Genomic DNA, 26,510 nt, shown 5'->3' on the forward strand with positions numbered 1-26,510 from the left:
ATCTCATAGAAACAAAGATTTTTAAAATGATTATTCTTGGTGTAGATTGATGATGGGGGAAAACAGCTGGCAGAAGAAGGAGAAAGAACAAATCATTAGTGTGTTATTGCATGAATCTGTTATTTCAATGGGTGGTTCCCACAGATCGCAGGAAGTCAATGAGTGGTTGGGAGCAGGGCAAGAAGGTGAGGAAGGGATTTGAGAGATGACTGAGGGTCTGCTGTCTTTTCAGGGATAGGGATACAACATGGAAACCCTCCAGATGTCACACATTCCTCTCCTCCAACCCCATGCCTCCCCACTTTACTGGCCATGTGAACCTGGAAACATCACCTAACCTTCCTTGTAACTGTCTAAAGGCTTGGCAAAGAAGTGGAGAAATAAGACACAGGATGAGTGCTTATATAACCTATGTAAGATGGGAATTTCAGAGCTGAGGTGTCTGGCTCTGTTGATGGAAAATTAAATAACACTCAAGTAAGAAAAAGAAAAGAGAATTTTGGTTATTTCTGTAACATTCATATTTTTAAGATAATATCCTGAAATGTGACATAATTTACCAGGACATATCAGGTTTTTAGGAATTTCATATAATTTTTAGAACACATATTAATAACACTTATCCTTCCGATATAACCTAAGAAGGTTTATCATCACTTATTTGACATGTGTATGCTTAGTCACTTAGTCATTCCAGACAAGTCACTTCAGTCACTTCAGTCAGTCGTGTCTGACTTTTGAGACCCAACAGACTATAGCCCTACATGCTCCTCTGTCCATGGGATTCTCCTGGCAAGGATACTGGAGTGGGTTGCCCTGCTCTCTTCCAGGGGATCTGCTGATGGTTCCCATGTAATTATATGTGCCGGTATGCCTAATTGTAATGAGGTCAGTATCATTCCTTGAGATGTTTTAGGAGCTCTCTGAAAAATCCCCAGAATAACTAGAGGTCAAAAAATATTTCATTTGGGGCTTCTTTGGTGGCTCAGTGGTAAATCTGCCTGCCAAGGCAGGAGACATGGGTTCTGACACGGGCAGATTCTCATGTGTGAAAGCACTTGCAGAAGGTCAGCTTTCCTGCAAAGAGATTCTGGCACTCCAAAAAAAATAAAAACAATTCTGGTCAAAGCAAAGATGGAGCTGAGGGAATCTTTCCCCTGCCCTACACAAGGAAACATCCCCCCACAGAAAAGGGGAGTGATGAGTGAGTGCTCAGCTACCCTAGTTCTGCAGGACATCACAGCAGACACCTGAGAAGAACATCCACAACAGCACCAGAGACCTGAGACAGGACCTCCGTGAGGAGGGAGAGGAAAAATATTTGGAAAGATGCAGATAAACATGTCAAAGGGCATGAAAGGGATTGCTTTCCTCAGGGAGTCCAACTGCATGCCTCTGGGAGCACCACACTGGGAAATCTCTCTGCTGTGTCCACAGGAACCCTCAGTACCCCGAGTGCTGGTTCCACACCTCCCCACACTCTTTGGGGGCTCCTTGTGGGACCCTCCCCCTGCAATGTCCTGGGGATCTCAGGTAGACTAAAAGCAGGTTCAAAAACCCAGTCCCCGCTCTGGGCGAGGGTGCCCACAGACTGGAGCTCTAGAGCCACCTTCTGGAAATCCAGAGACAAGTTTCCAGGAGGCAGCCTGGTGGGTTGTCAGAGTCAGAGAAACAGAAAAGCTTCAGAATTCTCCCACAAGGCCTCCCTGGTGGTTCAGTGGTTAAGAATCCGCCTGCCAAGGCAGAGGACCCAGGTTCAGTCCCCTGTCTGGGAGGACCCCATATGCCACGGGGCAACGAAGCCCACATGCCACAACTACTGCAGCCTGTGCTCTGCAGCAAGAGAAGCCACCCAAGGAGAAGCCCGTGCACCGCAACTAGGGAAAGACTGTGCAGTAACCAAGATCCAGGGCAGACACACTTCATCAATTAATTGAAGATTATTAAAAAGGATTATCCCACAAGAGGGAGCAGAAAGAGTGAAATAAGTGTACTGATACAAAGACAGAGAAAATCCCAGAAAATAACTCCACCATGAAACAGCAGTACCCCAGGTGAAGTTAACCACCAAAGATGAAGGGTGTGTCTACTACAAATATAAAAGCATAGTATAGAATTATAGTCACAGTTTTACTCACCTTCATCCTCTTGGGAGCAGCCTCTCCACTAAGGAATTTATTACCACTTTAATTCCCAGAATTTTCTGCTTTGAGTCAGATGAGAGAAACTCAGAGAAGGCTTCTTTCTGCATCCGTTGAGTCTCAGATGTTTTCCCTTTAATGTGACCTTCCTAACATCCTCTGTCGTCCCCTTCTCCTCCTGCCCTCAATCTTTCCCAGCATCAGGGTCTTTTCAAATGAGTCAGTTCTTCATATTAGGTGGCCAAAATATTGGAGTTTCAGCTTCATCATCAGGCCTTCCAATGAACACCCAGGACTGATCTCCTTTAGGAACAAGCAGATAAAAATCTTAACCATAGGATCCAGCAATTCTACCTCTGAGGATATACCCAGAAGAATTGAAATCATACCCTGGAAGAGATATTCGTACACTCATGTTCATAGCAGCTTTATTCACAATATTTAAATCATGAAAGCAACCCGAGTATCCATTGACCAAAGAATAGGTAAACCAAATTGGTATATACCAATAACAAAGTTTTATTCAGCATTTAAAAAGAAGGGAAGGGACTTCCTTGGTGGTCTAGGGTTAAGAATCTTCCTTGCAATGCAATGTATGTTGGTCAATCCCCAGTCAGGGAACTAAGATCCCACATGCCCCAGAGCAAGTCTGAGAGCTGCAACTAAATAAAGCTTGCCAGCTGCAACAAAGACTCAGCACAGCCAAAATTTTTTAATATGTTTTATTAAAAAAGGAATATAACATAGGCTACAATGCAAATGTCCTAGTGGACATTGTGGTAAGTAAAAGAAGTGTGACAAGAAATAACAAATGTTATATGATTCCATTTACATGAAGTAAGTGGTCATATTCATAGAGAAAGAAGGTAGAGTTTCAATTTTGCCAGATGAAAAAAGTCCTGGAGTTTGGTTACACAAAATGTGTATGAACTTCACATGGCTAAACTGCACACTTAAAGATGGCTAAAATGGTAAATGTAATGCAATATGTATTTTAAGATAAAAGAAACTCAGAACTTTACCCAAGGGTAACCACTGAAGAGTCAAGAGCTGATAGCAACACTGCAGATGCTTCCTGCACACCCAGCCCCATCCCCAGGAGTTCAGGACTGTCTTCTGTGCTCAGGACTCCCTGCTTCGGTTCTTGGAGATGTCTCAGCTCCAGCCCTTCACGGATTAACCTCAGCCTCCCTGACTGACCCAGTGCTCCAGGCTCTGCTCCAAGATCCATTAAGTCTTGGGTCACCCTCTCCTTAGGAGACTGGGTGCTGAGTTCATATCCTCCCAAAGAGACCTCTGCAACTCCAGAGTGCAGTGGGGTCAGCCTGGCTCCAGCCTGAGGGTGGAGAGACCTGTTTTTTAGTTGAAAGGAGAAGGAGCTGAGAACTGTTGTGTTTGTGAAAGAAGGGGTGGGGGTGGGGGTTTGGATCAAGTCTGGAGGTTGGGAGACTCTTTTTAGACTGATGTTCAAACAATATGAAAGAATGCCTTTAGGATAGGGGGAAGGGGTAGTTAGGGAGTTTGGGATGGACATGCACACACTGCTATACTTAAAATGGATAACCAACAAGGACATACTGTGGACACAGGGAACTCTGCTCAATGCTATGTGGCAGCCTGGATGGGAGGGGAGTTTGGGAGAGAATGGATACATGTATATCTGTGTGTATATATATATATCTGTTTGGTTGAGTTTTTTTGCAGTCCACCTGAAACTATCACAACATTATTTTTTATAAACTTTTTATAAATTTTATATTACTTTTTTGATATAAATTTTATATAAATATTTTATACATCTGCCTGGGTACAGATATCCAGGCAGGGTGAGATGCGACAGCCTCACAAGAACTGGGTCCCTAGGCAGGTCGAGACATGGCAACCTCCTGGGACCCCTGAACTGGCAGATCTCTGAGCAGGTTGAGGTGTGACAACCTCCTGGGGGCCAGATCCCTAGGCAGGTCAAGGCATGTCGACCTCCTGGGACCCGCAGACTGGAGTTGGGTGCCCCCAAAGTCTCCAGCATGAACAGTGCTGGGTAGGATTAAGGGGTTGTAATCTTAACCCATGGCTGGTTTGTCCACCATGGATGGGAATATACAACATGATGTAAAGCAATCCAAGCCAGTGCCCTGAGACTGGGAACCTGATGAATAAGCCATACGCCTTATTCTCTTATTGCTGATTTCCTCCCCTAGTCCTCACTAGGAGAAGGCAATGGCACCCCACTTCAGTACTCTTGCCTGGAAAATCCCATGGACGGAGGAGCTTGGTAGGCTGCAGTCCATGGGGTTGTTAAGAGTTGGACACGAGTGAAGTGACTTAGCAGCAGCACTCCTCACTAAGAGCAGATTAGAGTGTCTCCAGTGGTAAACATTTCATTGTCATAGACCCACTTTATGTAATAGCAGAAGTAATGACAAAGGAGTAGGTTATCTGGTCCTGTTAGGGGCATTAAGAGTATTTTAGGGGGCAGAGTCCTGGTTGTAGAGGTTAGTAAGTGGCTTAAGAACAAATTGATAAGAGGCAATAGACCACATGTTCCATAAAACTGGAGTGGAGATTTGATCTGGGGGTATGTTTGTAAGGAGAAGGGTGGCAAGGGTTTGTGCCCAAATGGCCTGCAGTGCTAACTCCCAAAGAGGCAAACATTATCCCTGGAAGCCCAATTGCTCTTGAAGGGATGCCACCAACAGATGGACTTCTAACAGGTGTTATGTGCCTGTCATCTGCCCTAGCAGGGTCCCTGAGAGATGCTCTGGTTGCAGATGTTATAGGAAATACGGAAGATGAAGGCCTGAATATCTAGAGGGATTGGATATTGTACAGTATTTCCCTCCCAAGGGCCAGCTATTTTCTAGTTGTCCCTCCAGAAGGTTGTAGAGGCAACATGGTGGACCCAGATGGGGCTCGGGAAAAGAGTAAGAAACAAAGGAAAGGGAGCAGGGCACAACTTTGAAAGAATGACATAGTGCAGTTGAGTTCATTTCAGTCACTCAGTCGTGTCTGACTCTTTGCAACCCCATGGACTGCAGCACGCCAGGCCTCCCTGTTTATCACCAACTCCCGGGGTTTACTCAAACTCATGTCCATTGAGTCGGTGATGTCATCCAGTCATCTCATCCTCTGTCGTCCCCTTCTCCTCCCACCTTCAATCTTTCCCAGCATCAGGGTCTTTTCAAATGAATCAGTTCTTCACATCATGTGGCCAAAGGATTGGAGTTTCAGCTTCAACATCAGTCCTTCCAATGAATATTCAGGACTGATTTCCTTTAGGATGGACTGTATGTATCTCCTTGCAGTCCAAGGGACTCTCAACAGTCTTCTCCAACACCATTTAAAACCATCAATTCTTCGACACTCAATTTTCTTTATAGTCCAACTAACATCCATACATGACTCCTGGAAAAACCATAGCTTTGACTACATGGACCTTTGTTGGTATAGTAATGTCTCTGCTTTTTAATATGCTTTTTTTCCAAGGAGCAAGCGTACTTTGATTTCATGGCTGCAGTCACCATCTGCAGTGATTTTGGCACATCCCAAAAATAGTCTGCCACTATTTCCACTGTTTCTGCATCATTTGCCATGAAGTGATGGGACCAGATGCCATGATCTTCGTTTTCTGAATGTTGCCCTTTAAACCAACTTTTTCACTCTCCTCTTTCACTTACATCAAGAGGCTCTTTAGCTCTTTTTCACTTTTTGCCATAAGGGTGGTGTCATCTGCATATCTGAGGTTATTGACATTTCTCCTGGCAATCTTGATTTCAGCTTGTGCTTCATCCAGCCCAGCGTTACTCGTGATGAACTCTGCATATAAGTTAAATAAGCAGGGTGACAATATAAAGCCTTTGACGTACTACTTTCCTGATTTGGAACCAGTCTGTTGTTCATTTCCAGTTCAAACTGTTGCTTCCTGATCTGAATATAGGCTTCTCAAGAGGCAGGTCAGTTGGTCTGGTATTCCCATCTCCTTCAGAATTTTCCACAGTTTATTGTAATCCACAGAGTCAAAGGTTTTGGCATAATCAAGGAAGGAGAAATAGATGTTTTTCTAGAATTCTCCTTCCTTTTCAATGATCCAATGGATGTTGGCAATTTGTTCTCTGGTTCCTCTGCCTTTTCTAAATCCAGCTGGAACATCTGGAAGTTCACAGTTCATGTATTACTAAAGCCTGGCTTGGAGAATTTTGAGCATTACTTTAGTAGCGTGTGAGATTAGGGCAATTGTGAGGCAGTTTCAGCATTCTTTGGCATTGCCTTTCTCTGGGATTAGAATAAAAACTGACCTTTTCCAGTCCTGTGGCTGAGCTTTCCAAATTTGCTGGCATATTGAGTGCAGCACTTTCACAGCATCAATCATCTTTCAGGGTTTGAAATAGCTCAACTGGAATTCAATCACCTCCACTAGCTTTGTTTCTATGATGCTTTCTAAGGCCCACTTGGCTTCACATTCCAGGATGTCTGGCTCTAGGTGAGTGATCACACCATCGTGATTATCTCAGTCATGAAGATCTTATTTGTACAGTTCTGCTATTCATTCTTCCCACCTCTTCTTGATATCTTCTGCTTCTGTTAGGTCCATAGCATTTCTATCCTTATTGTGCACATCTTTCCATGAAATGTTCCCTTGGCATCTCTAATTTTCTTGAAGAAATCTCTATATTTCCCATTCTGTTGTTTTCCTCTATTTCTTTGCACTGATCACTGAGGAAGGTTTTCTTATCTCTCTTTGCTATCCTTTGACACTCTGCATTCAAATGGGTATATCTCTCCTTTTCTCCTTCACTTTTCACTTCTCTTCTTTTCATAGCTATTTGTAAGGCCTCCTCAGACAGACATTTTGCCTTTTTGCATTTCTTTTTCTTGGGGATGGTCTTGACCCCTGTCTCCTGTACAATGTCATGAACCTCCATCCATAGTTCATCAGGCACTCTATAAGATCTAATCCCTTGAATCTATTTCTCACTGCCACTGTATACTTGTAAGGGATTTAAGTTAGGTCATACCTGAATGATCTAGTGGTTTTCCCTACTTTCTTCAATTTAAGTCTGAATTTGGCAATAAGGAGTTCATGATCTGAGCCACAGTCAGCTCCCAGTCTTGCTTTTGCTGACTGTATAGAGCTTCTCTATCTTTGGCTGCAAAGAATATAATCAATCTGATTTTGGTATTGACTATCTGGTGATAGCCATGTGTAGAACCTTCTCTTGTATTGTTGGAAGAGGGTGTTTGCTATGACCAGTGCGGTTTCTTGGCAGAACTCTATTAGCCTTTCCTCTGCTTCATTCTTTACTCCAAGCCCAAATTTGCCTGTTACTCCCACTCATTAGCATATGAAATCAACCCGCTCGAAAAAATTAACCACACCACATTCCATGGCTGCCCTCACCCTCTGTGATGGCCCACACCCTGTGGAGTGTGCCTCTCTCTGCATCCAGACAAATCCACCTCTTCTTATCACTGTGTCTCTCACTGAATTTTTTGCAATGAGACATCAAGAGCCTGAGCTTCATTAGATCCTGAAGCCAGGCACCATGGGTTTTGGCCGGGCTCAAGTCCATGTCGGATACAACTGAGTGACTAAGCAGAGCACAGAGTCCCTGCCATGTGGATTTGAGCCCCAATCTTAGGTAAATAATTTCAAGCTAAACTTTCAGGAATGGAAAGATGATGACCTGCCCAATACTTTGTAAGCAGTGGCATCGATGGAGAGAGGAGCTGAAGGATGGGAGGAAAAATCAGTGGGGAAAATGTGCTGAGGAATCTCCTTCATAACCTTCCAGAAAATCTGCTAAATACCTGACCTGTGCTCACAGTTTTCATTGGCCTGATCCTTGGCACAAAGAAGCATAAGGACAGAAGTATCCCCACCCTCTTGGGTAACAGCTACTGGGGCCCAGCAGATAGTGGAGCCTTTGGGACACACTGAGATGCTCTGAAAGTGCTGCACTCAATATGCCAGCAAATTTGGAAAACTCAGCAGCGGCCACAGGACTGGAAAAGGTCAGTTTTCATTCCAATTCCAAACAAAGGCAACGTCAAATAATGCTCAAACTACCGCACAATTGCACTCATCTCACATGCTAGTAAAGTAATGCTCAAAATTCTCCAAGCCAGGCTTCAGCAATACATGAACCGTGAATTTCCAGATGTTCAAGCTGGTTTTAGAAAAGGCAGAGGAGCCAGAGACCAAATTGCCAACATCTGCTGGATCATCGAAAAAGCAAGAGAGTTCCAGAAAAACATCTATTTCTGCTTTATTGACTATGCCAAAGCCTTTGACTGTGTGGATCACAATAAACTGTGGAAAATTCTTCAAGAGATGGGAATACCAGACCACCTGATCTGCCTCTTGAGAAATTGTATGCAGGTCAGGAAGCAACAATTAGAACAGGACATGGAACAACAGACTGGTTCCAAACAGGAAAAGGAGTACGTCAAGGCTGTATATTGTCACCCTGCTTATTTAACTTACATGCAGAGTGCATCATGAGAAACGCTGGGCTGGGAGAAGCACAAGCTGGAATCAAGATTGCCAGGAGAAATATCAATAACCTTAGATATGCAGATGACACCACCCTTATGGCAGACAGTGAAGAGGAACTAAACAGCCTCTTGATGAAAGTGAAAGAGGAGAGTGAAAAAGTTGGCGTAAACCTCAAAATTCAGGAAGCTAAGATCATGGCATCTGGTTCCATCACTTCAGGGGAAATAGATGGGGAAACAGTGGAAACAGTGTCAGACTTTTATTTTGGGGGGCTCCAAGATCACTGCAGATGGTGATTGCAGCCATGAAATTGAAAGACGCTTACTCCTTGGAAGGACAGTTATGACCAACCTAGATAACATATTGAAAAGCAGAGACATTACTTTGCCAACAAAGGTCCATCTAGTCAAGGCTATGGTTTTTCCAGTGGTCATGTATGGATATGAGAGTTGGACTCTGAGGAAAGCTGAGTGCCGAGGAATTGATGCTTTTGAACTCTGGTGTTGGACAGGACTCTTGAGAGTCCCTTGGACTGCAAGGAGATCCAACCAGTCCATTCTGAAGGAGATCAGCCCTGGGATTTCTTTGGAAGGAATGATGCTAAAGCTGAAACTCCAGTACTTTGGCCACCTCATGCAAAGAGTTGACTCATTGGAAAAAACTCTGATGCTGGGAAAGATTGGGGGCGAGAGGAGAAGGGGACGACAGAGGATGAGATGTCTGGATGGCATCACTCACTTGATGGACATGAGTCTGAGTGAACTCCGGGAGTTGGTGATGGACAGGGAGGCCTGGCGTGCTGCGATTCACGGGGTCGCAAAGAGTCGGACACGACTAAGCGACTGAACTGAACTGAGGAGTAGCCCCTGCCAGGGTACCTCAGTTGCACCCACTGCCGCTTGCCTGTTCATCAGGGGTTTGAGGAAACAAGAAACAAGAAATTGTAAAGTAATTAAGATTTTGTTAGCCATATGTCCTACCAGCCATAGGAGCAAGGACCTATTAACTTAACCGGAGGTCCTCTGGAATCTGAGACTGAGCCACGTGAGCTTTCTGCCGAGTCTCTTTTAGCTGTTCTGGTTTCCAGCATGCTTGGCTTCTTGGTACTTCCCCTGTGCTGGATTTTCTTTCCGTTCAGCTTTCACTGCAGGAGCGTTCGCCAAGTTGGGCTTCTCCTGTGGTTGGCCTCCGCTCCACAGGGGCCGAGCCAAGGTTGTTTCAGCCAGGTTAAACCTGAGTCATGGCACCATATATCTTGGGGGAGTTTGTAATTTCCTGGGTTCTCACTCCTCGCAACAAAAATTTGAAGCGACGGATGGACCAATGTTACAGCCCTGTGTAAATTTCCTTGGACAGACCAGTGTTACAGCACCATGTAATTTCTTCAGGCTGAACAGTGTTATAGCTCTGTGTTATAGCTCAGTTTTATTTAGAAAGCAAAGGAAAATACATCCTCGAGGCGGGAGGGCAGACCGACCCAAAAGACTTGAAGAGAAGGAAGCCCCTGTCTCAATTTTGGCTCCTCTTCTTATACATTTGTCTCCTCCCCTCTGAGCCTGCCCTTTGTAAATTGGGCTAACCAGGAGGGCTGTTTGTTTTACCTGAGGTTCTCACTCCAGACCTCAGACCTTCCTTTGTTCTTTTTTTGCCAGCTTTTCCCTCCTTTGTCTTTTAGCCAGCTCCATTCTGGACTCCTTTTTCTTATTCTAACTATCTAACAGTAAAGAATCTGCCAGCAATGCAAGAGACCTCACTGGATCCCTGCATTGGAAAGATACCCTGGAGAAAGAATTGGAAACCCACTCCAGTATTCTTGCCAGGAGAATCCCATGGAGAGAAAAGCCTGAAGAGCTATGGTCCATGGGCTTGCAATGAGTCAGACATGACTGAGCAACTAACACACACAAGGAGTATAATCATATTCTATATGACTTAGGGCCCATCCTGATGACCTCGTAGAATCTTCATTATCTCTTTAACGCCCTACTGTTAGGGGGAGCACACTGATTGAAATGGCCCACCTTAGCCAGGCACCATAGTAACCATTTGCATGAGTTGTTTTAAGACAGGAGATCCTGATAAGGAATACGGAACTAATAAGCCACCACCAACCAGAAGAGTTCGGGAAAGGTTGAAAGGAGACACTGAGTGTCCCTCCACTTTGCAGAATACCTCTTGCTACCATCCATCTTGGCTGAGTAATGCGTGTGCCACCAGGAAAGACTCTGAATTAGGATGATTGGCCAAAGACCACCTGGAAACTAATCCCATCACCCTAAAACCCGAGACTGCAAGCCACGTGGCAGAGCAGTTCTCCTGGGTTCCCTTACCCTACTGCTCTCCACCCGGGTGCCCTTCCCAATAAAATCTCTTGCTTTGTCAGCACGTGTCTCCTCTGACAATTCTTTTCTGAATGTTAGACAAGAGCCCAGTTTCGAGCCCTGGAAGGAGTCCCCCTGCCTGCAGCACTATACTGAAAGGTTGTTGCTGAACCATGAAAGATGCTGGGATTCTTGTTCTCTGGAGGAGAGGAATTCCATCCCAGGCCAGTGACAAGGCTTGATTGCTCAGAGCTTTTGTGTGATAAAAATTTATTAAAGTATAAAAGAAATAGACAGAGCTTCTGACATAGACATCAGAAGGGAGCAGAAAGAGTGCCCCCCTGCTAGTCTTTAGCAGGAAGTTACATAGCTACTGCTACTGCTGCTGCTAAGTCGCTTCAGTCGTGTCCGACTCTGTGTGACCCCATAGACAGCAGCCCACCAGGCTTCGTAGTCCCTGGGATACTCCAGGCAAGAACACTGGAGTAGGTTGCCATATAGCTACTAGCAGGTTGCTAATTAGAGAAAGGAAATGTCTCAAAACTCAGAGAGTGGTACCAGGCCCCTCATCCACAAAATGCATTCTGAGATAACATTGACACAATGTGAGTCATCCTGGGCCATAAAATGATTGACATGAATCTTGAAGAGGGAAGGTTTCCAATCAAATATATACTTTCCTTAACATAGGAGAATAATTGTATGAGTAAAACATACTGGTTTGCTGAGCCATTTATCGGTTCTGAGTCTTAACTAGAAATGACTTGAAGACAGACAGACTGAAGGTAAATACACAGTTCATTAACATACGTAAGAAAAACATTTCCATAAGAAAAACGCATTCTTAGTTCAAGGTTTGAGAAAATATAAGTTCAGGTGGAACCAGGTATTGTCATGGCAATACAGAATTTTAAAAGAAACCTCCTCTTAAATTAATATAGAGAAGGGGGAAAAAATCTGACACTTGTAGTTTGTTTCCTCCTGCCACTTAAGGGACATTAAAAAAATGTCTGACACTTTCAGCCTATTTCTTCCATTTGGAGACCCCTGACCTTTCTGCCTGTTACCCTCTCATCACTAAATAGAGTCATATTCCAAGGTCCTAGGGTTTAGTACTTCAATATATGAATTTGAAAGTGGGGAGATACATTCACTCCCATCACACTTCTGACTACCATTTGCTTTGTAGCACCTAAAACAGTGTCTGGAATACAATAAGTGCTCAAGCATATTTCATGAGCTGCATAACAAAAGAATCACACATACATGTAATAATTTACATGACCCAAGATGGGGAACTTTTTATTTACCAAAAATTATTAAAGGGAGACAACAGTATTTGATTGGGAAAAATAATATTGTTAAACTACTTGGAGTGGAAAATTAGATTTTAAAGCCATGTCTGTAACTGGGCTTCCCTAGTGGCTCAACAGTAAAGAATCTGCCTGTCAATGAAAGAAATGTGGGTTTGACCCCTGGGTTGGGAAGATCTCCTGGAGGGGAAATGGCAACCCACTCCAGTATTACTGTCTGGAGAATCCCATGGACAGTGGAGCCTGATGGGCTACAGTCCATGGGGTTGTGAAAGAATCAGACAAGACTTAGCCACTAAGTAAAGGCAGTCTATGACTAAAGCACCTGCAGTGATAAGCCCATACAATGCAGCTACAGAGTGCACGACAGCTAGAGAGCAGCCCCACTCACTGCAGCTGGAGAAAGACAGTGCACAGCAACAGACTCCTAGTGCAACCAAAAACAAATCAATTAATTACTGGGAGGGAGGAGGGTTGTGAGCTGGGTCCCCTAGTTTTACACTCTTTCTACTTCAGTGTTCTTGCTGATCAATGAATTCCACTGTCCAGGAAAATAATCAAGAAACACAAGAGAAATGGGAAAATTTTATTTGACCCAAACTGAGGGCTATAGCTTGGGGGCACCCTCTCAGATAGCTCTGGGGAACTGCTCCATTGAAGCACAATCTTATACCTCATCCAAACGAAGCACATACATCAACATGACAGGGTGTATTCCTTAAAGTTTCAAAAGGAACAGACTTAGTACATAGACAGTGAGATAGTAGGACCCTGGTGTCTGGGAAGGGAACATTATCTTCCAGGGAGTGTTAACATGGATGCCATGAGAAGGGAGTTCTTCGTTCTTATCTTCAAAACAGATGTTCTTTACCTCAGGGTTAAAGATGTGCTGTGAGAGTTGGACAGACTGTCTTAGTTCACACACAGTGCAGCCTAAACCATGGATAAGCCAAAATGACTTCCCCATTTGTCAATATGTGAACATCTTCTCCATCACAGGATATAAAAAAGTTAGAACCTTATGATGCAGCAATTCTACCTTTGAGGCTGTACCCAGAGAATTGAAAGCACACTCTGGAAGAGATATTTCTACATCCTTGTTCACAGCAGCATTATTCACAATAACTAAAACATGAAAGCAACCCAAGTACCCACTGATCAAAGAATTGCTAAGTCCCTGTGTTATGTGCATATACTAGAGTATTATTCAGCATTAAAAAGGAGAAGAGTATAACCCATGCTACAACACAGAGGAATCTAGTACACATTCTACTAAGCAAAATAAGCCTGACAGGAAGGGATAAATAAACTTTGATTCCACTGAAATGAGGCACCTGGAGTGCTCAGATTTAGAGAGAGTAGAACAATGAAAGGAGAAAGGCAGGATTGTTGTTGAATGGGTACAGAGTTGATATGTTGCAAGGCGAAAAAAGTTCTGGAGTTTGGTTGCAAAAAATGCAAACGTATTTAATTCTACTGAAATGGACACTTGAAAGTGAAAGTGAAGTCGCTTAGTCAAGTCCAACTCTTTGTGACCCCAAGGACTTTCGCCTACCAGGCTCCTCTGTCCAGGCAAGAGTACTGGAGTGGGTTGCCATTTTCTTCTCCAGGGGATTTTCCCGACCCAGATATTGAACCTGGGTCTCCTGCACTGTAGACAGACATCTCACCGTCTAAGCTGCCAGCGAAGTCTTAAAGATGGTTAAAATGGTCAATTTTATGTTATGAATAATAATATAAAAATTTAAAAAATCCTCCCAGAACCACTCCCTGAGAGTAACCACAGAAGGGTCAAGGCTGATAGCTACATGGCAGATGCTCCCCACCCGCCCAGCCTCATCTCCACCCTAACAACGCAGAGGGTAACAGACGTTTTCCTTGCTCAGGACTCCGCTCTTTGGTCCTTAGAGATGTCTCAGCTCCAGTCCTGCATGAACGAACCTCAGCCTCCCTGACTGATCCAGTGCTCCAGGCTCTGCTCCAAAGATCCAGTAAGTCCTGGGTCACCCTCTTCTGTAGGGACTGGGTGCTGAGTTCACATCCTCCCAAAGAGACCTCTGAATCCCAGAGTGGAGGGGGTCAGCCCGGCTCCTGACTGAGGGTGGACAGACCCATTTTCCAGATGAAAACAGGAGCTGGGAGTTGTCAGGTTTATGTGGGAATTGGGGATGCAGGGGGCTGGATCAGACCATGGAGATTCTGACTCATTTTTCTTGACTGGCACTCAAACAGTGTCAAAGTTCCCCCTGGATCAGGGTTTATGCTGTGAGGACCACTGATGTCAGTCTCGCGTGTAGTGTTGACCCTCTGATTCCGTAGGTTCCTCCTCTGTGGATGCTCCAGTGACTGTAAGGATCTTGAGCATCCATGGATTTTGGTGTCCTCAGAGGAGGGCTGTCTGGTGATTTATATTGAGTCACCATTGGTTTGCTAACCCAGCAACTCTGTGAAGTTGGCTCTATTTCTTCTTATTGGCAGTAATTTTAAAATATGGTGGTAAATTACATATAGCTTAAAATTTGCCATCTTAACCATTTTTAACTATACAGTTCAGTGATGTTAGGTATATTTATATTGTCGTGCAACCAATCTCAATAACTCTTTTCACATCTTTTTTCTCGTCTTTTCTAAGAAGAAAACTAAAGCTGCATCTCTATTAATAATGAACAGTTCACCCTTCATTCGAGCCCCTGGCAAACCACCATTCTACTTTGTCTCTTAGAAGTTGACTCCTCTCAGTTCCTCATAGACATGGAATCATAGCATGCTTTTTTGTGACTGGATTATGTCACTGACCATAATGTCCTCGGTTTTCCTCCACACTATAGCACGCATCAGAATTTCCTGTCTCTTTTAGAGAACAGACTTGTGGAAAGAGGGTGAGGGATAAGGTGGGATGAATTGAGAGAGTAGCATTGAAACATATACTACCATATGTAAAAGAGATCACCAGTAGGAATTTGCTATGTGATGCAGGGAGCTCAACCCTGTGCTCTGTGACAACCTAGAGGGGTGGGATGGAGTCTGGGGATGGGAGGGAGGGTCAAGAGGGAGGGGACATATGCATACCTATGGCTGATTCATGTTGATGTATGGCAGAAAGCAACACAATAGTGCAAAGCAATCATCCTCCAATTAAAAATAAATTTTAAAAAATATATTTGAAAAAAAGTATTTTCTATCTGTTTAATGCTGAATAATATTCCACTGTATTTATCCATTGTGTTTATCCATTCCTTCATGGATGGACATCTGGGTTGCTTCCAACTTTCAGCTATTGTGAATAATGCTGCTAAGGAACACAGGTGTACAAATATGTCTTTAAACCCTATTTTCAATTCTTTGGGGTATACACCCAATGTGGCATGACTGGGTCATGTGGTAAATGTATTTTTCATTTTTGAGGAAGCACCATACTGCCTCCATAGCTGCTGTCCCATTTTACATTGCTCCTCACAGTGCAGAAAGGTTCAGCAGCAGCATTTGAGCAAGATCAAAACAGTCCAGAGAAAGATATGACTTGTTCAAGAGTGCCGCAGTGTTTGCAGAACCAAGGTTGTATTCATACTTTCCTGGCTCTTTGAATGCTTGCTCTTAACCAAAATGTTAATCTTGGGCTTTGGACTATCAGGGGTTGAAGCTCCCCTCACAATAACTGGTGGTCACTGGGTCAGACTAGTCTTGCAGAGCAGTGTAGTGAGGAAACATTTCATGCCCCACATCAGCAGGAAATACAGTCCTGGCATTTCTGATTCAGAATGAACGTTAGTCCCCCCTCCCTCCAGGCACTTGGGAGGCCACTGTAGTTTGATGCTTTGACTGAGCTGGGCTAGAGTCTGTTTAGTTCAGTTCAGTTCAGTCACTCAGTCGTGTCGAACTGTTTGCGACTGGCAGAAAGTGAAGAGGAACTAAAAAGCCTCTTGATGAAAGTGAAAGTGGAGAGTGAAAAAGTTGGCTTAAAGCTCAACATTGAGAAAACAAAGATCATGGCATCTGGTCCCATCCGTTCATGGGAAATAGATGGGGAAACAGTGGAAACAGTGTCAGACTTTATTTTTGGGGGCTCCAAAATCACTGCAGATGGTGACTGCAGCCATGAAATTAACAGACGCTTACTTCTTGAAAGGAAAGTTATGACCAACCTAGATAGCATATTCAAAAGCAGAGACATTACTTTGCCAACAAAGATTCGTCTAGTCAAGGCTATGGTTTTTCCTGTGGTCATGTATGGATGTGAGAGTTGGACTGTGAAGAAGGCTGAGCGCCGAAGAATTGATGCTTTTGAACTGTGGTGTTGGAGAAGACTCTTGAGAGTCCCTTGGACTGCAAGGAGATCCAACCAGTCCATTCTGAAGGAGATCAGCCCTGGGATTTCTTTGGAAGAAATGATGCTAAAGCTGAAACTCCAGTACTTTGGCCACCGCATGCTAAGAGTTGACTCATTGGAAAAGACTCTGATACTGGGAGGGATTGGGGGCAGAAGGAGAAGGGGACGACAGAGGATGAAATGGCTGGATGGCATCACTGACTCGATGGACGTGAGTCTGAGTGAACTCTGGGAGTTGGTGATGGACAGGGAGGCCTGGTGTGCTGCGATTCATGGGGTGCCTCCCGTCAAATGTCATCTCATTCTGCCCTAGAACAGAGTTCCTATTCCATGTCACTCTGCAAACAATGAAACAGAAAGTGTCCAGGTTTCAGGATCCTTTGTGAAGAAAAGTGCAGAATCTGAGCACTCTGCTCAGCAAGCCTCTAAAAGAGTCACTTCAGCCCTATCAAAGAGGGGAGGAAATAGTGATGATAATTTCCCCTATTTCGTGGGGCAAAGGAGAACAAAGGTGAAATGTAGTTTCAGAAAAATCAGACAACACAGGCTGGTTGATTTCAATTCAAAAATCAGCATTCTTATCCATCCAACTTATACCAATTAAGCACCTATGGTGTGCCAGCCTCTGTGTTGGAAACTTTTGCTTCTGCAGGGGCAGAAGACTTGGCTTTCTAGATTCTTCAGCTGGGCTAACAATTCAGTTGACATAAGACAGACGAACATAGTTTAATATGTACAGGAGCCCCATAAAAATGTTTGAGGCTCAAAGACTGTCAGACAGTCGAGGCTTATATGACCACCTGAGTTAAGGAGAACAGGGTGGGGATCTGGGGCTTCAAATGGGAGGAAGACCATGCACAGAAGAATGAGAAGAGCAAGTGCCTGGTGAACAAATGTTTGCCCATTCCAAGCAGGTAAGTCTTTCTGAGATTAAAAAGTTCTCTGTGGTAATAGCTCTCTTCCTGGCATAGGTCCCCTAATCTGAATTATTTTGAACAGTTAAGGGAGAGGTGAAGAGCTTCTCCTGAATGTAATGGGTCTTAATTAACTTTAGCTCAAAACATTTTACTGGTCAAAAGGGCACATTTGGGGAGACATAATCCACTCTGTCTCACTTCTTTTCAGGCAAACTTTCCAGTAACTTTGAGACAAATTAGAAGTCTTCTCTATGATTGTAGAAACCAAATCTCAGAGATGGAGAGCTTGCCCAGTGTGTCCTTTTACCACCTGCTCCCCATCACTTCCTTACTCCATAGAACTGGACCCCACTGCCAAGGGCGGATGGGCATTCTTAACGGCTTTCTGTCTTCTTTCCTCAGCAGACTGTAGCCTCTTTAACTATGTCTAGGATGGTGCGTCAGTTTGTTCGCCAGTTTGGTCAGAAGCTCATCCGCAAGCTGCCGCTGGAACTCATAGATGAGTCTGAGAGACCCGTGGCTCATCTGAATATCCTAAACCTGGTGATCTTGGGTGTGGGCAGGATGCTGAGAGGTGCCATGTACCTTGTGGCTGGTACAGTGGCCAAGTACATAGCTGGACCAGCAACCATCATCTCGTTCTTGGTGGCTGCCCTGTTTTCTATGTTATCTGGGCTCTGCTATGCTGAATTTGGGGCCTGGGTACCACACTCCGGTTCTGCGTATCGCTACAGCTATGTCACGATGGGTCAACTCTATGCCTTCGTCATTGGCTGGAACCGCATACTTCCCTTAGTCATTGGTGAGATGATGGGGCAGCGAATGGTGTGGGGCTGAAGATTGGGAAACTATGTTGGAGGATTGGGTTCTCAGTCATTCATGAGCACTTTATTCTTGGCCTCGTGGAGGGAAGTTGATAATAGTGTCAGGAAGACCCCACAACTGCATTCAACTCGATTCTATCCTATGTCCTTAAATGATGGACCATGAACCCAGGAGGAAATGGAAGTGTAGGGAATGGGTGAGAGGGAGGGATGTCCCACAGGTTCATCCTCTCATCATAGTGAAGTCTTTGCTCAGTTGTTGCCTTCCTGGGGTGCTTCCCTGGTGGTTCAGATGGTAAAGCATCTGCCTGCAATGCGAGAGACCAGCGTTCGATTACTGGGTTGGGAAGATCTCCTGGAGAAGGAAATGGCAATCCACTCCAGCACAAATCCCATGGATGGAGGAGCCTGCAACTCCATGGGGTCGCAAAGAGTCGGACACGACTGATCAGCTTCACTTTCACTTTCACTTTGCCTTCCTGGGATTTTCCTTTACCACTTGATTTTAAATTCCATGCCTTATCCCAGCCCTCCAGTCCCACTTATGTGTTTTCTTTTCTTGTATAACATTGATCTGCTCCTAACGTATTAAAACACCTGACATTTTGGTGAATCATTTGGTTCTACTCTCCCCAACTCATGAAAAGAAACTCTTTGATATTTTGTATTTTGTAGCAGGTATTTGTATATACAGGAATTTGTGTATATTTAGGCTTTTTGTATATACAGGTATTTTGTCTGTGTTTTTAGATACTATGGCACATCGATTTTTGTTTGTCAATGAACGCTCCTTCTTCTGCCTCTGCAGGCACTGCCAGCTTGGCTAGGGCCTCGAGTTACATCTTTGACAGCCTGATTGGGAATCACATCTCTCAGGCATTACAGGAAACTTTCTCTCTGCACCTGCCTTACTCCCTGGCCACATATGCAGACTTTTTTGCCCTGGGCCTGGTACTGCTGATGACAGGTGAGACAGGGCTCAACAATAGGGTGGGAAGAGTGGGGTGTGGAGTGGGAGCTGGTATAGGAAAGGCTTGACATGGCAGAATGGTGGGGGATTAGAAATAGCAAGAAGGGCTTAGAGACAGAAGCTAAGACATAAACCATTGTGTTTCACACTTGGCACTGTTGACAATTTGGGTTTATCATTCTTTGGTGTACATGGGCTGTCTGTGAATTTTAGTGTTTTTTAATCATTATTGAGTGTTGAGTATCATCCTTGACCTTTGCTCACTAGATACCAGTGACATCTACCCACCCCAAACTGTGGCAATCAGGATGTCTCCAGACAGTGCCAATCCCTAGGGGATTGGGGAATTTTTTGTCCCAATTTTGTCCCTAACCCTAACCCTTGGGGGACAAAATTACCCCCCAGCTGAGATCATGTACTTGGACCAACCAATCTTCCTCTGTAGTGAGGCCAAAGATTTTTTTTTTAATTGAGAGGAAGTTCACATTCACTTTTTTTCACGTAGCATAAAATTAACCACTTTATTGTTTTTCCCAGCTTCAGTGAGGTATAATTGACACACAACATTGTGTAAGATTAAGGTGTACAATATCTTGCTTTGTTAGACTTGTATCTGAGAAGATTGCCACAATAGTTATACACCTCAAAGTGTACAATCATTTAGTACATCTGTAATATTGGGAAACCATCACTTTCCTCTAGTTCCAAACATGTTCATCACCTCAAAAAGGAAACCCTGTTCCCACTGAGCACTGTCTGTTTGTCCACCACCACCAATTGCCAGCCCTGGGCAACTATTTCTCTGCTTCCTGTTGTTGTTCAGTCACTAAGTCATAGCCAACTCTTTGCAACCCCATGGATTAGCATATGCCAAGCTCCTCTGTCCTCCACTATTTTCTGGAGTTTGCTCAAGTTTGTGTCCATTGAGTCAGTGATACTATCCAACTCTGTCACCCTCTTCTACTCCTGCCCTCAATCTTACCCAGCATCAGAATCTTTTCCAATGTGTTGGCTCTGCCCATCAGGTGATCAAAGTTTTGGAGTTTCAGCATCAGTCCTTCCAATGAATATTCAGGGATAATTTCCTTTAGGATTGACTGGTTTGATCCCCTTTCTGCCCAATGGAATCTCAAGAGTCATCTTCAACACAACTCAAAAGCATCAATTCTTCAGCGCTCAGCCTTCCTTATGGTCCAACTCTATACATGACTATTGGAAAAACTGTAGCTTTGACTATACAGACCTTTGTCAGCAAAGTGATGTCTGTTTTTTAATATGCTATCTAGATTTGTCATAGCTTTCTTGCCAAGGAGCAAGTGTCTTTTAATTTCATGGTTGCAATCACTACCTGCAATGATTTTGGAGCCCAAGAAAAGAAAATCTGTCACTGCTTCCGCCTTTTCCTCTTCTATTCACCAGGAAGTCATGGGACCACATGCTATGACCTTAGCTTTTTGCATGTTGAGTTTTAAGCCAGCTTTTTCACTCTCCTCTTTCACTTTCATCAAGAAGCTCTTTAGTTCTTCTTCGCTTTCTGCCATTAGGGTGATATAATCTCCATATCTGAGATTGTTTTGGTATTTCTCCTGGCAATCTTGATTCCAGTTTGTGCTTCATCCAGCCCAGCATTTCACATGATGTACTCTACATATAATTTAAATAAGCAGGGTGACAATATACACGGCCTTGACATACTCCTTTCCCAACTTGGAACCAGTCCATCATTCCATGTCCAGATCTAACTGGTGCTCCTTGACCTGCATACAGATTTCTCAGGAGACAGGTAGAGTGGTCTGGTATTCCCATCTCTTGAAGAATTTTCCATAGTTTGTTGTGATCCACACAGTCAAAGGCTTTGGCGTAGTCAATAAAGCAGAATTAGATGATTTGTCTGTATTCCCCTGCTTTCTCTATGATTCAACGAATGTTGGCAATTTGATCTCTGGTTCCTTTGCATTTTCTTAACTCAGCTGTATATCTGAAAGTTCTTGGTTCACATATTGCTGAAGGCTGACTTGAAGGATTTTTGGCATAACATTGCTATCATTGAAATGAGTGCAATTGTATGGTAGTTTGAACATTCTTTGGCATTGCCCTTCTTTGGAATTGGAAAAACTGATATTTTCTAGTACTGTAGCCACTGCTGAGTTTCCCAGATTTGCTGACATATTGAATTCAGCACTTTCACAGCATCATCTTTTAGGATTTGAAACAGCTCAGCTGGGATTCCATCACCTTCACTAGTTTTATTTGTAGTAATTCTTCCTAAGGGCCACTTGACTTTACACTCCAGGCTGTCTGGTTCTAGGTGAATGACCACACCATAATGGTTATCTGGGCCACTAAGACCTTTTTTATATAGTTCTGGGTATTCTTGCCACCACTTCTTAATCTTTTTTGCTTCTGTTAGGCCCTTACAAGTTTTGTCCTTTATCATGCCTATCCTTTCATGAAGTGTCCCCTTAGTATCTCCAGTTTTCTTGAAGAGATCTCTATTCTTTCCCATCCTATGGTTTTCTTCTATTTCTTTGCATTGTTCACTTAAGATGACTTTCTTGACTCTCCCTGCTATTCTCTGGAATTCTGCATTCAGTTGGATATATCTTTCCCTTTCTCCTTTGCCTTTCACTTCTCATCTTCCCTCAGCTATTTATAAAGACTCCTCAGACAACAATTTTTAAAATTTATTTATTTATTTTAATTGGAGACTAATTACAATATCGTGGTGGGTTTTGCCATACATTGACATGAATCAGCCAAGGGTATACACGTGTCCCCCCATCCTGAACCCCCTTCCCACCTCACTCCCCATACTATCCCTCAGGGCTGTCCCAGTGCACTGGGTTTGAGTGCCCTGTTTCATGCATCAAGCACATTGGTCATCTATTTCACATATGGTAATATACATGTTTCAATGATATTCACTCAAATCATCCCACCCTCACCTTCTCCCACAGAGTCCAAAAGTCTGTTCTTTACATCTGTGTCTCTTTTGCTGTCTTGCATATAGGGTCATCATTACCATCTTTCTAAATTCCATATTTATGCATTAATATACAGTATTGGTGTTTTTTTTCTGACTTATTTCACTCTGTATAATAGGTTCCACTTTCATCCACCTCATTAGAACTGACTCAAATGCTTTCTTTTTAATAGCTGAGTAATATTCCATTGTCCCTATGTACCACAACTTTCTTATCCATTCATCTGCTGATGGACATCTAGGTTGCTTCCATGTCCTGGCTATTGTTAACAGTGCTGCAATGAAAGTTGGGTTACATGTGTCTCTTTCAAGTCTGGTTTCCCCAGTGTGTATGCCCAGCAGTGGGATTGCTGGGTCATATGGCAGTTCTATTTCCAGTTTTTTAAGGAATCTCCACACTGTTCTCCATAGTGGCTCTAGTAGTTTGTATTCCCAACAACAGTGTAAGAGGGCTCCCTTTTCTCCACACCCTCTCCAGCATTTATTGTTTGTAAGGCTTTTTGATAGCAGACATTCTGACCAGCATGAGATGATAGCTCATTGTGGTTTTGATTTGCATTTCTCTGATAATGAGTAATGTTGGGCATCTTTTCATGTGTTTGTCAGCCATCTGTATGTCAGGCAACCATTTTGCCTTCTTGCATTTCTTTTCCTTGGGAATGCTTTTGGTCATTGCCTCCTATACAATGATAGGAACCTCTGTCCATAGTTCTTCAGGCAGTCTGCCTACCAGATCTAATTTCTTGAATCTATTTGTCACTTCCACTGTATAATCATAATGGATTTTATTTAGGTCATACCTGAATGGTCTAGTGGTTTTCCCTGCTTTCTTCAGTTTAAGCCTGAATTTTGCAACAAGGAGCTGGTGATCTGAGCCACAGTCACTTCCTGGTCTTGTTTTTGCTGACTGTATAGAGCTTCTCCATCTTCAGCTACCAAGAATACAATCAATCTGATTTCAGTATTGACCTTCTGGGGATGTCCATGTGAGGAGTTTTTTCTTTTTTTATTGGAAAGGGGTGTTTCCATGACCAGTGTGTCCTGCTTTCTGCATCTATGAAAGTACCAATGGTTTGAGTGTTTCATATTACATCTTTCCCACAGGACTACTGCTTCTGGGAGCTCGTGAATTAATCCTGGTTACCAAAATATCCATAGGAACCAACCTTTTGGTTCTAATTTTCATTATCATCACTGGCTTCATTAAGGGAGATCTGCATAACTGGAGGCTCAGAGAACAGGACTACAAACTGAACACATCTGGATCCAGAGACATCTATGGCTTAGGAGGGTAATACTGGCCTTAATATATGGGTGAAGAGCATGCAGAGCTGGTAAAGTGTGGACAAAAGATATCTGGGCTGATGGATCCAGATGAAGCAAGTTCTGGAGCCCAGGACTTGAAGTATGAAGGGAGAAGCTCAGTAGAGATGGCTGAACTCACCTCAACCACGTTCTTTCTCTCTCCTTCTCTCACCGTAGCTTGGGCCTTCTGGGTTCTGGAGGATTTGCACCTTTTGGCTTTGAAGGGATTCTCCAGGGAGCAGCTACATGTTTCTACTATTTTTTTGGTATTGATGCTGTTGCCACTAAAGGTAACATGGCCACTGTGTGTCCCATCTGGGGTTTGGGAACAGACTGGCTGCCCCTGGCTTAAGGGAAACCTCATTGTTGAGTGCAAAAAGGAAGGGGATTTTGCGATTTCATCCCAGTGTGTTTTCCTGACCCAATACTTCTTCCCTTTTGGCAGGGGTAGAAGCTATAAATCCTCGTCGTTCCATCCCCTGGAGCATCATGATCACGATCTTCATCTGCTTTTTAGCCTACTCTGGTGTCTCAGCGGCACTCACCCTCATGGTGCCCTACCACCAGATTCAGCCTCACGACCCTTTGCCACAAGCCATTCTCCATAGTTGGTGGCTCCCCGCCAGATATTTTGTGGCTATTGGCACCCTCTGTGCTCTTATATCCAGGTCAGTGCCATGGTTTTCTCCCTGTCTACTGTCAGGTGCTCAGATCTCCCAAGCCCTAGAATTGGTAGAGAGGACAGAGAGACACCTTACCCCAAGCCAACATGAGAGCAGAAGCCCCGGTCTGTCCTGCTTCTCGACATCCTTACATGTTTCCATTTTCTCTTCCAGACTCTATAGTTCCATGTTCAGAATGCCTCCTTTGATCTACACGATGGCAGAGGACGGGCTCCTTTTCCGGGTACTTACCCGGATCCATGTCCGCACAGGCACCCGTGTCATGGCTATCATGTCTGCTGGAAATCTTACAGGTGGAAAAAAAAAAAAATTGAAAACCACGCTTTAACTTACATATTTCCAGCTGTTTCTCACTCCCTTCCCACCTTGTTTGTGCCCTCATTCTAGGGCTCATGGCATTACTCTTCACGTTCACAAACCTTGTGGATCTCGTGTCAGTTGGAACCCTGCTCGTTTACTCCCTGGTAGCATTTTCTATTCTTGTCCTCAGGTGAGACCCCACTACACCTCGGTAGGGAGTCTTGGGGATTAGTTGGGAGGTAAACGTCTTCTGCCTTCAGCTATCTTCTAAAAGTCCTGCTCTGCTTAAGACAGGATACATGCGAAATAGGCTGTGTGATGTTGGATGAGTAGGGGCTGCTGCTAATATTGTCTTAAAACCTGTAATTCAGGTACCAGCCAGACCAGAATTTAAGCAAGAATGAGAACACAGAGGAGGAAATTGAGATGCCTGTCCCTGATGAACATCCGCTGGACTCTGAACCTGAAGCAAGAAACTCAAACATTCTAAAGAGTCTGTGGTTCCCTATCAGCACCATCCCCACTAGGAAATCTGGCCAGATTGTCTACGGATGTGCCTCACTACTCGGTGAGCAGTGGGATTTCTCTTTGGTCATTTTCTGAAATTGACAGTATGGTGTTGGAGTGTGTATTTTGTCAACTGAGGAGTCTTGGTGATACAAGGGCTCTTGCTGAGGTGGGCAGCCTGGGGAAAGGTGTGACCCAAGGTCTTGACATCTTCAGCTTCTGAAGTTGAACCTGTTCTCCTCCACCTTGACCCCTGTAGTTCTCCTGATGATAATCTTGAGCCTGATCCTGGTCCAGTGGTCCAGTCAGGGGTTCTCTGGAGACTCCAAGTACACACCAGTGGCTGTGCTGCTGCTGCTACTCATCATTGGAGTCATGGTCATCATCTGGAGGCAGCCCCAGAACCCCATTCCTCTTTATTTTAAGGTAAGTGACCTTATGTGCCCAAACTGTACACCTGGAGTGAACATGCTTCGTGGTCTAAACATCCAGGGAGTGAGGGGAATTGCTAAAACCAATGGACTCTTCCCTGATCCCCCTCAGTACTTTACATACACGGTCTGAGTAGGCACTGAATACACAGTCTGAAGGCTGCTCTTCCTGCCCAAGTGGTTTAGTGTCTCTCACTCAGACGTCTGGGATGTGTTCAGGGATGAACTGACTCTGCCCCACAGGTCCCTGCTCTGCCTGTCTTCCCACTGGTGAGCATCTTTGTGAACATTTATTTGATGATGCAGATAACTTCTGGGACCTGGGCCATATTTGCCATCTGGAATGTGATTGGTAAGTGGCTTTCTGGCATAAAGAGACCCCTTGAGTGACTAATCCCAAACTGAGATCCCCTAAACTTCTTGGCCACCATAATAGGAGGCCTATTGGACGTTTGTGACCAGGAAGAGTGCCTACTTATCCTTCTCATTTTCTCATTTCAATACCAGGATTTCTCATATACTTTGGATACGGGATCCGACACAGCCTGGAGGAGAACGATGAGCAACAACCACCAGCTTCCACCTCCCAGACTCTCGACAAAAACACCCCTAGTCCTGAGTCATCTTAACCACAAGTCATAGATGCTGTGTAGAATCCCTATATACATAGGAGGTGTCTTCTACTACATGAACACTTTCAGCCGCTATGGAGTGTGAAGGTGTATGCATCTACAGCCCTGTCTTTATTGCCAGTGGACAAAGTGACTTTACTGTTGTCTAACTTTTAAGTAAGCTCTTCAAAGCATGATGTACATACAGAAAAACACATGCTTCTTAAGTGTGCACCAAGACCAATTTTCAAAAAGAAAGTACAACAACATAACCAGCAGGAGAAAGACAATGTCAACCTGGCACCTGAGAAACAACTCCTTGTTCCCATCTCCAGGCTGAGCACAGAGATGTCCACTTGAGGAGGAAACATAGGTAATCATATA

The 26,510-nt window shown here is 44.1% G+C and overlaps 1 protein-coding gene across 1 annotated transcript; it reads left to right on the forward strand.

The window, feature by feature from the left end:
• The first annotated feature begins 17,944 nt into the window (after positions 1 to 17,944).
• Positions 17,945 to 26,400, forward strand: LOC133229883 (cationic amino acid transporter 3-like). The gene is made up of 11 exons (XM_061386640.1): positions 17,945 to 18,314; positions 19,145 to 19,303; positions 23,394 to 23,580; positions 23,772 to 23,884; positions 24,040 to 24,262; positions 24,431 to 24,570; positions 24,665 to 24,767; positions 24,949 to 25,145; positions 25,344 to 25,510; positions 25,759 to 25,867; positions 26,023 to 26,400. Exons 1-11 carry the CDS (start codon positions 17,945 to 17,947, stop codon positions 26,142 to 26,144), a joined length of 1,890 nt encoding a protein of 629 aa, XP_061242624.1. The 3' UTR covers positions 26,145 to 26,400.
• The last annotated feature ends 110 nt before the right edge of the window (positions 26,401 to 26,510 follow it).

This window comes from Bos javanicus, chromosome 18 (genome assembly GCF_032452875.1).
Source record: "Bos javanicus breed banteng chromosome 18, ARS-OSU_banteng_1.0, whole genome shotgun sequence".
NCBI lineage: Eukaryota > Metazoa > Chordata > Mammalia > Artiodactyla > Bovidae > Bos > Bos javanicus.